The sequence below is a fragment of the Falco cherrug genome, chromosome Z, assembly GCF_023634085.1.
Source record: "Falco cherrug isolate bFalChe1 chromosome Z, bFalChe1.pri, whole genome shotgun sequence".
In the NCBI taxonomy this organism is placed as follows: domain Eukaryota; kingdom Metazoa; phylum Chordata; class Aves; order Falconiformes; family Falconidae; genus Falco; species Falco cherrug.
The window spans coordinates 9,548,321-9,561,497 of record NC_073720.1 but is presented as its reverse complement, the minus strand read 5'-3'; the positions used below and the strand labels follow the sequence as shown (position 1 = coordinate 9,561,497).

The following is a 13,177-nucleotide window of genomic DNA, read 5'->3' as shown; positions in this document are numbered from 1 at the left end:
TAAGATGTCATTCTCTGTCTTCTGTGTGCTGAGTAAATCCTGTGTGCCTCACATGTACATTCAAAATTGATGTGAAGACAGATCATTCGATTCTCATTGCTTTGATAGAGTCATTGCCCTTTGAATCCTTCAGCATGACACTAATAACCTGTGTCATTTTTAGGGCTCCTCCTGGACGCATCTCTTTCCATTTCTCTGTTTATCTGTACTTGCTTTCAGGAGGCTGGTATGTACCTCCGCTTTGCAAATGATGTCCTTAAGTTATTAAGAAATTTCACACATAGTCCCCATTATGCAGAAGCTTTATGTAGAAGCATCTCTTCATAGGTATCTACAAGCCCGCTGCCTCATAGATGCCTTCATAAGTCACATTAAAATCTGTTTTATTGCATGATGTGTTGTTTACATTGCTTGTTGTTTAGAGAATTTTAACTCCTTTTTCCCTGTCAGAACTGATGGGGTAGAAACGGTCTTTGTTTTCTTTCTATAATCCCTAATATGTGAAATTGTGGTTGAAGACTCAAATGTGCTTTTAGAAAGTTGACAATATAATGCGTTCAAAGCTTTTTCTCTTTTCTAACCTTCTGTTTTTCTCTTACCTTGCCAAATCCTTATGGAAATTTTGTACTCTTAACTTTGAAGATAAGCTCTGGATTGAAACAAACAGAACAAATAAATTTTAGTTGTTATGAAAGAAAAAGACTTCACAAAATTTTTCTTCAAGGAGTTTTCATCACTAGCAGAACTAATTTGCTTCAAGCTGTTGTGTGCATGTCTAGGGAGTGCTGATCGTTTCAACACACGTTACACTGTTGTACTGGTAGGTAGGTTGCCGTTATGATTTACCAGGATCCTCTTCTGAAGAGAATGGCTTGAGTTTTGCTCTAATATGAATCTTGGCAGAACTGATTTACCTTTTCTTCATTCAGATAGACTTGAGCACCACAAAGGAAGATGAGTGTTTTGGAGAGGACTTTGAAAAGGTCTTGTTAGCTCTGGAGCTCTTCTGGTACTTATAATAAATCAGTGGTTTGCTATACTGGTCTTGACCAAAATTTCCCATCTTCCTACTTCCCATTTGACAGAAGTCGTCTGCTGTCATGCAAATTGTCATCTTCTGAGATGTGGTTTCTGAAGAGGATCTTCCATTTATGTAGTACATTTCATCCAGAAAATACTGAGTTACGAAACTGTTTTCTGTTATGAAACTGAGCTGTGTAGAAAGGACAGAAATCTGGAAAAAGGTGATACAATCTTGGCCTCTATCTCATTTGTTGTCTTGTTTTGATGGTGCAGTGTCACTGTGAATAATTCCACAGCTTCATTTTGACATTTGTTATGGTTCAAGTCTGCCTTGAGAATTTTTATCTGACATCTATCCATATCTGTGGGTGAAACAAAAGCACAGACTAACTTTTCAGATTTCGCCCTTCATCCCACAAATGTTTGTCTGACAAGTATATATGTAGGTTTAGATAATAGCTTGAGGTACCTTCTGTTAAAATCTCCTTCACTAATGTAACCAAGTTTCTGCCTCTTTTTTTTGAGTAAAAAATGTCCTGTAACTTTTTATTTTTCTTAAAGAAGTTCCATCATCTAGCTGCCAAAAAAATAGTTTTCAGACATTTTTAGCACGGGAAATGGAAATCTTTCAACCATAGTTGAATTTGAATTCAGTTAAGTTAAAGACATTCTCCTTTTGCATGACTGTAAATAGCACCTGAAGGGTCAGGTGGCTACACATAAGTCTGTGTAAAATCACCACCTTATTCAGAAGCAACATAGTGTTTCAAACCGCTGTTCAAGAAGCAGTTAGCTAAGAATGGAAGGGGGTACTTCCTTTCTTACGTGCGTAGATCAGCTGCCCATAATGGTAAGGAGGGGAGAGAAGCCCAGTGTTTGCTTTCTGTGCTCAGAGGTTGTTCTGTGCTGTATTGTGTTAACTTGGCCAAACTGCAAGGCATTTGTGCTTGTATCTCATGTTAAGCACTGTATGCCCTCGGGGAGGACTGTAGTATTTTTAGGTCTGTAAAAATCTAAGCTGAAAACACGTCAGATTAGTGGAAATACTTAAACTTGTCAAAATCTTGGGCAGAGTAACATAGCTCTTACTGCTGCTTTCGTCTTGGGATTCTTATTTTGTGCTTAGTGCTAGCACTGGCGAACTGAGACACCAATGACAGAAATTTTTGATAAATAGAAACAATTTAGAACTGAAACTGTTTCCTGCTTGGAAACACCCAAACCGGGTAATGCCAATAACCTCAATAATACACGGGACTGTGGCGAACACGAACAGCAATAAGCCCTCTGGTGGACAAGGGTAACAAACGCTGCAGTTCTCTGTGTGATAAAGGAATGCATTGAAGGAGCTGAAGTACTGGAGTATGTTAAAGGATTGTTTTGAGAATTAATAAGTACGAAGGTAGCAAATAAATGATGGAAAACAAACAATAGTGAAATGTGAAAGGGTGTGTACTTTTCTGTATATTAAAAAAAAATCCTCTGAAATAAGGACTTAGCATCTACTAACAATTTATTACACGCATTTTTGCTGTTTTGGTTTAGTCCAGGGGTCCTCAAACTGTTTAAACAGGGGGCCGGCGCACGGATGAAGTGGCAGGCAGTCATCTGCGGCTGCTTGGTTTCCCCCCCCAGCCCCCGGTGGGGGGATCTATAAATACCGGGGGCTGGATTGAGGACCCTGGGGGACCCTATCTGGCCTGCGGGCTGTAGTTTGAGGATCCCTGGTTTAGTCAAACACTAAGGCAGATTTTTTTTTTTTTCCCTTGCTCTTTCATTTTAGGATGCTAAGGTAAAGTTTGGTATTGCTGCACTAGATTTTCAAGTTGTGAGAACCTACTGCCCTTTATGAATCAGGGAATAGTCTATGCCTTAAAACTTTATCCTATACATTTAGTATTGAAGCTAGCAGCTTGCATTTGAATTACAAGTGTTTTCAAAAAAATCTCCACAATTTGGTAATCTGTTTTACTGAACTATACTTACATTTTTAAAAATATGTATTTTATTTCCAGTTGGAATTTGTCTACTTTCAACTTCTAATTATTAGGCCTTGAAGTGCTTTTAATATCTCATGAAATATTGGTTCTGCTTTAAAGAGTACTATCTATAATGTTACTTTAAATTTTCAGGTAACTAATGAAGGAGGAATGAAGAGTGCTTCTTTAAAGGATTTGTGTCCTGAGGACAAGAGACGCATTGCAAACTTAATTAAAGAACTTGCCAGGTAAGAATAAGCATCACCTGAAAATGCATTATGTTTAAGGGTAGTTATTCCTCTAATTAATCTTAAGCAGTGTAGTATTGCATTATGGAACTGAATATTTAAATAAGGTAATTTTTCTTGCTGGAGGAGGTATGAAGAATGAAGCAACCTGATTGGTTTTTCCTTGCTTTCTGACCCTAAACCCCCTAAACGTTTTGAAAACAAAACCCGAAGTTTTGTGACCTGCAGTAGTTCACCTGTATAAACCTCGTCACGGAGCTAGGGTTTTGTTTGCTGTTTGTATCGCATCCTTTAAATAAACACATGTTGTCTTCTGGAAATTACAAACTTTATTGATACGAAACTTTGTGGTGCTTGTTTGTCAGGGGTAAGCTTTTATATGGAGTTCCACATTAATAGTGGATTGCTGATCTTGTGGCTGAAACAAGTTAATCACTATACGCCCATGTTTGTACATGTAGATCAGTAGAGAGTCCAGTGTAATTTTAACTTATTAGCCAAACTTTCTTTTGTTTTGATGAATTTCTTCAAGTTGTCCCTGTTTGAAAGGAGATGCAGAAATAGTGCAAGCGAAAACAGCTTTAGTAAATTTTTTTCCTGCGTTTCATCCCAGTGCTAGTCACATTCGTGAAGAGAAATGATACGAAAAATAGGTTGAATTTGAGTGAGGAGACTTTTACCTCTCTCTGTGTCCCTAACACTTCAGAATCTCTGGAAATATGCTTCCTGGCTGTAAAATTGAGAAGGAACACATGGGGCCTTAGCAGGTTTTCGCATATCAGAGGGGAAAGTCTCGTGAGATGATCTCAGTCCTTTGGGCTAAAAGTTAGCATCCATACTAAGAATTTATAAAGGCAAAGTTTTTCTAGAACAAAATGAAGGTTCTCAGTTATTAATGAAATGCTTTTTTGCCATAGATTTCATATGTCTGTGCAATAATTGGCAAGCGTTACTGTCCTTTTGCTTTTTATGTTAGGAAAGTTTGGGCAGAGAAATGTAAATTACTTGCTCAAGGTCATACAATAAGTCTCTGGTGCAGCTAGGAATATTTTCTCTCTGATTATCCTCATCCAGTGGACCATTTTGCCTGCTAATAATTTGTACCAATATAGAATTTCTTGCTATACAGTATTTTAGTAATTTTTGAAGTTCTTCATGCTTGCAACTCTATTTTATCCTACCTCATGTGTTGGAAAATGTATAGTTAAGGCTGTCATAAAGAGTAGATTGCTGGGAAGCCTGGTTACAAATTGTCAGATGTTGGAGCTATTCGGACACTGTTGCCACTGTTGATATATAGAGGTATATTCTAATATTAAAAAAAGCCTTTTATTACATTGTTCCTTGTAATACACTGCTCCCTAGTGAATAGTAGTACACTAACTCATTTGAGCATGGGATTCTTCTTAACTCTCAGATGCTGTCATTTGTCCCTGAGGACAGTTTGATATTTCTGCCTGACATTTCTTCAAAGAAAAATAGAAGGTGCAGCAACATTAATTTTGAAAAGTAAAATTAGTGGAACACTATTATTTTATACTTAGTTCTCTTTTATTTTTAAACCTAATCATATTTTTATTGGATGTAATTAAAAGTCCTTTGCAGAGTAATAGGGAAGTTGAACTTTAATTCCGCTCACCTCGTCACTTTTTTAAATCTCTCCATAATTTTCATCCCTAGTTGTGCAATGATGGAGGGTTTTTATAAGCAGTAGAACATTCTTTGCTATTTAAGAGAAGAAAAAGAACCAGCAGAATGCTGAAAGTTTTCCAAGAAGACTGTCCGGCCATAAATACTTGGAATATAATAAAGATCTCAGTTGACCAGAGCTATGCTTCACTGTTCCTTATTTTACTACTATTTATGAATGAAAATGTTAGTAGTTGGGACTAATTCCTGCATGTTTATTGCAGGATGGTGGACAGAAATAGATTGGTCAATAACTGTTTGCATGAAGGCAGTTGTAAAGTGGTAAAGTTCTGTCTGCATGAAAACCAGTGGCAAAATACAATTAACTCCTGTGGCTTGAATATCAACCAATTCTTGCTTGAGCAGTTCAGGATATTGGTCTTTCCACTGACTTCAGTGACTACGGAAGGGAACGCTAATGTACTTTTCTTTCTCTTCCTATTTTTTCTTCTTTTCCTCTAACTCTTATTCCCAATGTACTTTTGAACATTGAGAAGGTTGTGCCTGTGCTAATATGCTGCAATGTCAGACTTTGTTTTGGTGTGGTTAAATTCTGATGATGGCTATATTATTATCCTTTCCTTTGAAAAAAACCCAGTTGCTGGGCTGTAATGCCCTGCTGCTGGGGATTCCAGTGGCTGACATTACATTAGCTGTTAGGGACTTTATGAAATTGATCTTTGAGAAAGGGTTGAAAGAAAGGACTCAGCTGTATCCTTTTTAATCCTCTTTCTAGGCTAAATAATCTTTGTTTCACTCTGTGCTGCCACCTGTAAATCTGACCATTATTTTTCCTCTCTTTGAACATATCCAGCCTATCTTCCCTCTTAAGGTGAAAAAAGAGAAGCAAACTGGATCCAGGGTTTAAAATACTTCAGTGTTGTAAATTTGAACTTCTTATTGCATCAGAAGATTGATTTCAAATGGTTTTAGTAGGGGAATTTCTGAGTAGAATGAGTCATGCCCATGAATGCCAAAGTGCTGTGAGTAAATGGGTAATTCTTGAGCGTGATCTGCCATAGTTTTCTAAAACAAGCAGCATGGCATCTTTGTGTTTTCAGCAAGCTGCTGCTGGGTAGTGGTGGAAGTGGCAGACACAGTATGAGCAAATTTTAGCTCTCCCTAAAAAGCAGAGTTCTTTTAAGAGGCAAAAAAGACATTCTCTGAGCTTTTATCACTGCAGGCTACTCCTGAAGCAGTCATCAGCTTATGTAATGAAATGAGCAGTGACATGGTGAAGACATTGAAAGATTCCTACCCTCATACTCTGTGCCAATGTCAGGAAACATTAGCCTCTTCCAAGAGGGAGCAGCTCAAGGTCCTCTGGGACTTAGCCAGTTGACTATTGATCATCAAGGGCTTGCTAGACACCGTAACTAGAATGGTTACAAAGTATTCTGGAGTGAAATACTCTAAGTGATATGTAGGTTTTGAGTGCTCTCTTGTGTTGGCATTTGGCTGAATGGAGAGGGTCCAAACTTTGCAGTGAGAGTGAATATGTGTGTGCTTGCAAGCATTCACCTCACTCCAAACTGGTGTATAGACATAGTACTGTGACTTTCTGGCTCCAGCTGATGTGTATGTTCCCTGCCTATACAGCTCACATAAGCAGTTTGCTTTAGAATGAACAGAGGTATTGACAAAGTGATGTAGAATGGTTCATGGAAGTTTAATTTTTGTTTTTAGTGGTGAGAATTGGTATTGAAAAACTTTTATGTTCTTTCTTTTGTCATATAAGATAAACATTGAGAAAGCTGGCTCCCAGTTGTCTTTGCAAACAAATCTTCAAAAGCAACTTAGGTAGAAAGGTTCATAATGCCCTTATCCACCAAAAGGAGGGAATGATTGCCCTTTTCAAGTGAGATACAAGATGTTTTTTGTGATCAGATGTTGTGGTTTAACCCCAGCTGGCAACCAAGTACCACGCAGCCACTTACTCACTCCTCCTCACCCAGAGGACTGGGGAAGAGAATCGGAAAGGGGTGTAAAACTCGAGGGTTGAGATATGAACAATTCAATAGGTAAAGAAAAAAGCCATGCACACAAGCAAAGCAAGGAATCCATTCACCACTTCCCATGGGCAGCAGGTGTTTGGCCATCCCCAGGACAGCCGGGCTCCATCACACGTTAACAGTTACTCGGGAAGACAAACGCCATAATGCCAGATGTCACCACCTTCCTCCTTCTTCCCCCAGTTTATACACTCGGCATGATGTCATATGGTATGGAATACCTCTTTGGCTAGTTTGGGTCACCTGTCTTGGCTGTGTCGCCTTCCCAAATTCCGTGTCCCACCAGCCCTCTTGCTGGCAGGGCCTAAGAAACCGAAAAGTCCTTGATATAATATAAACATTACCCAGCAACAACTAAAACCATCAGTGTCCTGTCAACATTTTTCTCACACCAAATCCAAAACACAGCACTGCACCAGCTATTAAGAAGAAAATTAACTCTATCCCAGCTGAAACCAGGACATCAGATTAGTGTCTTCCTGGCAAAGACCACTTGGCATGCCCAGAATGACTTGTATCTGCAAGCTGGTAAAACAGGCTTCAGACAGCCCTTTGTCCTTATTGAGAAAATACTTCCTCCTTCCCAAGACCTTGGATTGCTAAACCTGTTGTAGGGTGCTGGCAGTCTGGGATGCTATCTTTTCTACTGACGTTGCTTTATGTGGACTTTTTATCCTGATATGAAGATGAAATTGACCAACTAAAATTGAAATTTTCCAACAAAAGGTGAAAATGGGAATCAAAACGGGTTAATTTGGTTACAGAACTGGAAACCATTACAAAGGAGGACAGTAAAACTATCGTAGCGTGTATGTGCTGTTTAAGTGTTTTTCTTCCAGCACTTAGGATCTTTGAAGGACAACTTGCCTGTGGAAGTCCGTATTGCAAATCTGCAGTGTTTGGCCTCTTGGATTGCCTTCTCTCCTCAGTTACACTACCTCATAATTAACCACATTGTTACCTGGCTTTAACTTTAATGTCAAGATGTTTTTTTCTTTTTCTTTTGTATGCTACTTTAGGGGCAATATTGTGCTGCAGTTCTCTTAATTGGTCAGGCAGTGAGACTGCAAATGAGGTATCCCTAAGCTTGTCTGGAAATTACTTCTTGTTGATAGGTAAAGCATGCCTAGGATTATTGTATCACCAATCACACGTACCTTTTGTGCCTAAAAAGTCATTTGTAGCTATAAATTCATGCTGTGAGTTTTTTTGTTTTTTTTATATTGCAAGTTGCAGATCATAAAAAATCTATTAATTGTGCAGCAATTTCAGTTATATTTTGGGACCGTTGGTCTTTTTTGTTATTTCTAATTTTTTTTTAATTTATACAAACTGCCTGTGATACATTTGACTCAAGTATCAGATTTGTTAACAGTGTCCTTAGATTAAAAATGCTGCCTTTCTTTGTTGCTGCAGTGCTGGTATTAAGTATCACATTGTTGCTCAGCCCTGCCAGAGGCATGTTGTGATCAACTCTGGCATGAAAACTTGTTTCATCTTTCTGGAGCCCATCTTTCACTTGTAATACCTGATTTTATTCCATGATTTCTGTGTGTGCTGGGCTCTGCATGATGCCCTTGCTTCATTTTTCCTCCCCCCACCCCTTGTCTTGCCTGTTTCAGGTGCCATTCTTTTCTTGTGTTGTATTTTAACCCCAGCTAGTAACTAAGTACCACACAATTCTCAAAAACCACAGGTTTTAAATTCTATCACCAAAATATTTTTATCTTTCCTAGCTAGTTGGCAGACTAATGTCAGGTGAATGTTCCTTAAAAGGTAAATGTTTCCAACAGGTATAGGACTGATCAGTGAAATTTCCAGTGGCTGTGTGTCTGCTGTTTGTTTATTTTGTCTTCTGTTTTAACTTGCTCAGCCACGGTTCTTAATGCATTCAGATTTCTTTTGGAAACGCTCAATTTTCTAATATTTAAAAAAATTGAAAACAGTGTTTTAAATTTGCTTTTTCAGCTTGTCTTTTCTTGTAAGTGCCTTCAATCAAGAAGAGTTCTTCTGAGTTTTGTCCCTAGGAGTGTTATCATGGCTCTTTCTTGTGCATGCCGGTTTTTCATCAGACAAATAAAACTTGGAAGTTCTGTTGACCTGTGCAGAGCTCAAGAAGTTCCACCTGGAGAGCATCAGTCCTGCTTACTCAGTAGAGTGAGTCAGTGTCGTCAGGAAACTTGTTGATCAGTTCCTTCTTCAGATCAGTCAGAACTATTGGTATCAGCAGTGGACTAGGAGCACAACATAATAATTGGAACTGGTGATTTGGGAATTAATTTTAACACGAAGGCTGATGTTCTAGGAGGGTTTTTTATCCATATATCTGCATTATGAATTTTTCTTTTCCTACAGAGACTCCTGTAAAAAAAATTAAAATCTTTATTTGGATGCATCTAGAATTAATTACATAGTCTTTGAAATGTTTAATTTTAAAAAAATCTTGAACAAAGATGGTGTGTATCCTATGATACAAGACAGGTGAATGTAAATTGTATGCAAGAAAATGTTGCAGACACTGAGCAGCAGCAATACTTCCACTGACTTGTCGTCTGTGCTCTCAGCTGTCAGTCCTCTACTTGTTTCAGGAAACAATGATAACAGAGCTGAACACCAGCGTGTTGCCCAGCAGATCAGCTGTGCCCTTTGTAGTTGTGGTGCGTCCATTCTCTCACTGCTCTTCTCTGACCACCAGTGGATGAAAAGCATGTGAAAATCCTTTTGAGAAGCATTATAAGCCTTGTAATGTTTCTGTATGGCATCAGCGAAGTCCTTCCTAGTTCTGCTGAAAAGCATCTGTTCTTTACTGCCAGACGGCAGTGAAGTAAGTATATAAAAAAAATCTCACTGAGCTATATATAGGATGTGACATAAATCCAGCATAATCTGATGACATTCTTGTATTCCTTTTCTCTAACTTCCTTTTGCCACCTCCTGTGACTAACTGTCTTCTATATCTTGCCTGCCCTTTATGGGCTGTCTCCCGCTTTGTGATACATAAACACATACTGCCACGTTTCTTCTAAGATCACTTACTGTTCTCAGTCATTTGCTGCGTAAGATATGTGGCACAATGTATTCATATGTCTGGGAGTATGACAGCTTGCTGTGATCTGTGTTAAATACAAACACAGCACTTGAATGTGATGCAGACTGATACAAGCAGCAAATCACAGAATATAGATGGGTAAAACCTGCTAGTTTAGTCTGATTTCTCTAGTGTTCTGTTCTTTCTTGCCTTATTTTCTTATACTGTTGTTTGATTTTAACACTTAGGTGCCAGCATGGCCCAGTGTCCCAAACCTTTTTCTAATGCAGCATCACTGCTGGAGTTAGTAAGCAAGCTTCCTTATATAGTGCCCTGGAGATGACACTTGTCCTCCCTTTCTGTTCTGATCTCCTCTCCACCTCTGCCCCTTCCCCCCACCGCCTTATTTCCATCTGTCGTCTACATGGTCACTGCAGTTTTGATAGTCTTTTTTTAAATTGGTGGGGTTTAGTCTCTGTTCCATACCATGTCTTTTTTTTTTTTTTTTTTTTTTTTTTCCCTTCCCCTAAGGCATAGAAAGCATGCTTGCGTCTTTCACGGGTTATGTGAAGGGAGGTCATACATGCTGTAGTCACTTGATTGCTCTAGGTTTGGAAAATACAAACTAGTTGCGGTTAGATGCCAAAGCCTGGTCTGCAGCCTGCGGCATGTGTACCCTCATTGTAACTGTATCAGGGAGCAAGGATAGTAGTTTTCAAAAGTTTGTTGCCTGCTTAGCTAAGGAGTACATAGGTGTTGGGATGGATACAGGGTTCATACAGCTGGTTCTTTTTTCATTGTTTGTTTTCTGATGTGTGCACACCCTGTTTGACAGTCTTTGGGTGGAAGGAAAAGGGTCTAGGAATGTGCTGATGAACACTGCCAGGGACAGGATTGTAAATCAGTGTGTTCCAAGCTTTCAAACCATACTCATTTACAGAATTTGATTGTATGCTATATATTATTTTTCTCCCTCCAGATTTGTGGGGAAAAGGTGTGAGTTTTGGTATTATTAATTATTTCCAACTTCACGTTGTCTGCTTGAGCTGTTGTGGGAAGGATGGTGGGTTGTTCTTAAGAGCTGGGGAATAATGCCTGTCTGCAGTTCACCCCAGGGGGGTGACCCTTTACGGCTTTTCCACTGGAATACCCAAACAAATCTGTGCCCTTTTAAGGGAAACATCATGATGTCAAATGGATGGCTTAGTCCCTAAACAGAGTTCTCTGTTAAGAATGACCTTGAGCTTGATGGAACAAGTGCAAGGCTTAATCTAATGCCTATATATATATATGTGTAGACATTATATTTTCCCATGCTTTCCTTTTCCTGTAGGGCTGCTCCACTTAGAAAACTTCAGTTTTAACTTCCTTTAAAAGTTGTACTGCTTTGGTCTCCTGTCACCTGTGTTGTGATAGCTGTTTCATCACCATAAAAGACTGAACTTTAAAAGCCTTCAGCAACAGAAACTGCCTAAGTGCAGAGCAATAATATTTATTAGTCTAAGCTCATTACTAATATTTTTATAGATTTTTATAGGACCATGATTTCTGAGCCGTGTTTTTTAACGTAGTTAGAGGATCATCTGTGCATAATGGTCGTCTTGCTTACGTGATACCAGAATAATTGTTTTTACAGCCTGCTTTTGAGGTTCACAATAAATGATCATTGTAAGCCTTTCTCACATAGTCATCTTTTAATCTTGATCCAGTTATTTACACTAAGCAGGAAGACACAAGGTGCCATGGCCTAGACAGAAAGGAAAATTTGCTCCTGCAGCTTGATAATTTAAAATCCCCAGAAGAGGACAAACTGTTTGATTTGGAGAAAACGAGAAAAATGTTTCCTTTCCTGAACTTATATTTGACCTGTAAATGTGAAAGAAGGATTAGTTTATAGATTCAGAAACAGAAAAGTTTTCCAATTTCCTTCCTGTCTCAGCAGCTAAGCTCTCCCATTTGAGTTTTCTGTCTGTGTGCCCTAGGCTTGTAAGGATCCCAGTGTGTCTTCATTATGGCTGTAGGGAATCAGACTGCACAAACTAATTGTGGGTTCAGATCCTTGCTTTGTTGTTCCATGTTGGCCATTAATGTGCATGTACTACACTAAGACTGGTGTCTTTGAAAAAAGAATGTATTGCATAAAGTCATATGCATCCTGCAATGTAATATAATAAAATAAACATTATGAGGAACTAACCTGTTTAAGGGTAGAGAGGGTGATATCCATTTACCTGGAAAGTGGAGGAGTTGGAAGTCAGGCACTGTGCTTATAGGCATATATTTTATTTCTCTCAATTTCTTTTCAGGGTAAGCGAAGAAAAAGAGGTGACAGAAGAACGGCTGAAAGCTGAGCAGGAGTCATTTGAGAAGAAGATCAGACAGCTAGAGGAACAGAATGAACTTATCATCAAGGAAAGGGAAGATATCCTTTAAAAATATGTGCAGGGGCTCACTGAAATTAAAAGCGAACTACAGAGAAATAATTGTTCTAATTTATGGCAGAGAATAAATCTGCATGTGCTGCCATTCAAAAGCAATCAGAGATATGACTTGTCAGCATGTGACACTGGTTCATTTGAGCTTAAAACTGCCATCCAGCTGTTCCTATGATGTTGTTTTGCTATGAAATACATATTTGTCAAGTAAAAATGACAATAAGGAATTTATGCTTTAAAATATGGTTGTAGATTTATTATTTTTTACTATATCCTGTTAGGTTGTAACTGAGATCTAAAATTTGCATGGTATTCCAGTGCTCTCTGTGTCCAGAGAAAGACAACTTATACCAAAGGCATATAAACAGTATATATGCACTAGGAGGTTTAGCCAGGTCAGACTTTTTTTTGATGTAGCATTTGTTTGGGGTTTTTTTAATGTGTTAGCTGATTCTCTTTTCTTGCAGGCTGTGACTTCCATTTTTGTTAAGCTGCGTATACTTAGTCCCAGTCCTGTAATATCACATGCAAATTTAATGTTGCAGGAAATACAATTTTCCTTCGATGTGGTCTGATAGACATTTACAAAATTCTCTTGTTCATTTCTCTTCCAAATCTTTGGTATTGACTCTTCCTTGTTTAACTCTTCAGAAGGTTAATGGTTGACCATAGCGGGATATGGAAGAAACAGTGCTTCAGCTACAGCAAGAGCCAAAAATACATGATTCCTCAGGAGCTGTATTTCAAGTAGGGAGGATACTAA

General features: G+C 38.6%; 1 protein-coding gene across 4 annotated transcripts in view; it reads left to right on the top strand.

Moving 5' to 3' along the window:
- KIAA1328 (KIAA1328 ortholog) overlaps nt 1-13,177 on the top strand; it is a 180,386-nt gene that overhangs the window by 6,530 nt on the left and 160,679 nt on the right. For all 4 annotated transcript variants that reach the window (XM_055698976.1, XM_055698975.1, XM_055698977.1 and 1 more), the window contains 2 exons: nt 3,156-3,250; nt 12,286-12,401. In XM_055698976.1, coding sequence (XP_055554951.1) covers nt 3,156-3,250; nt 12,286-12,401 — 211 coding nt within the window. The remainder of the gene's footprint in view (nt 1-3,155; nt 3,251-12,285; nt 12,402-13,177) is intronic.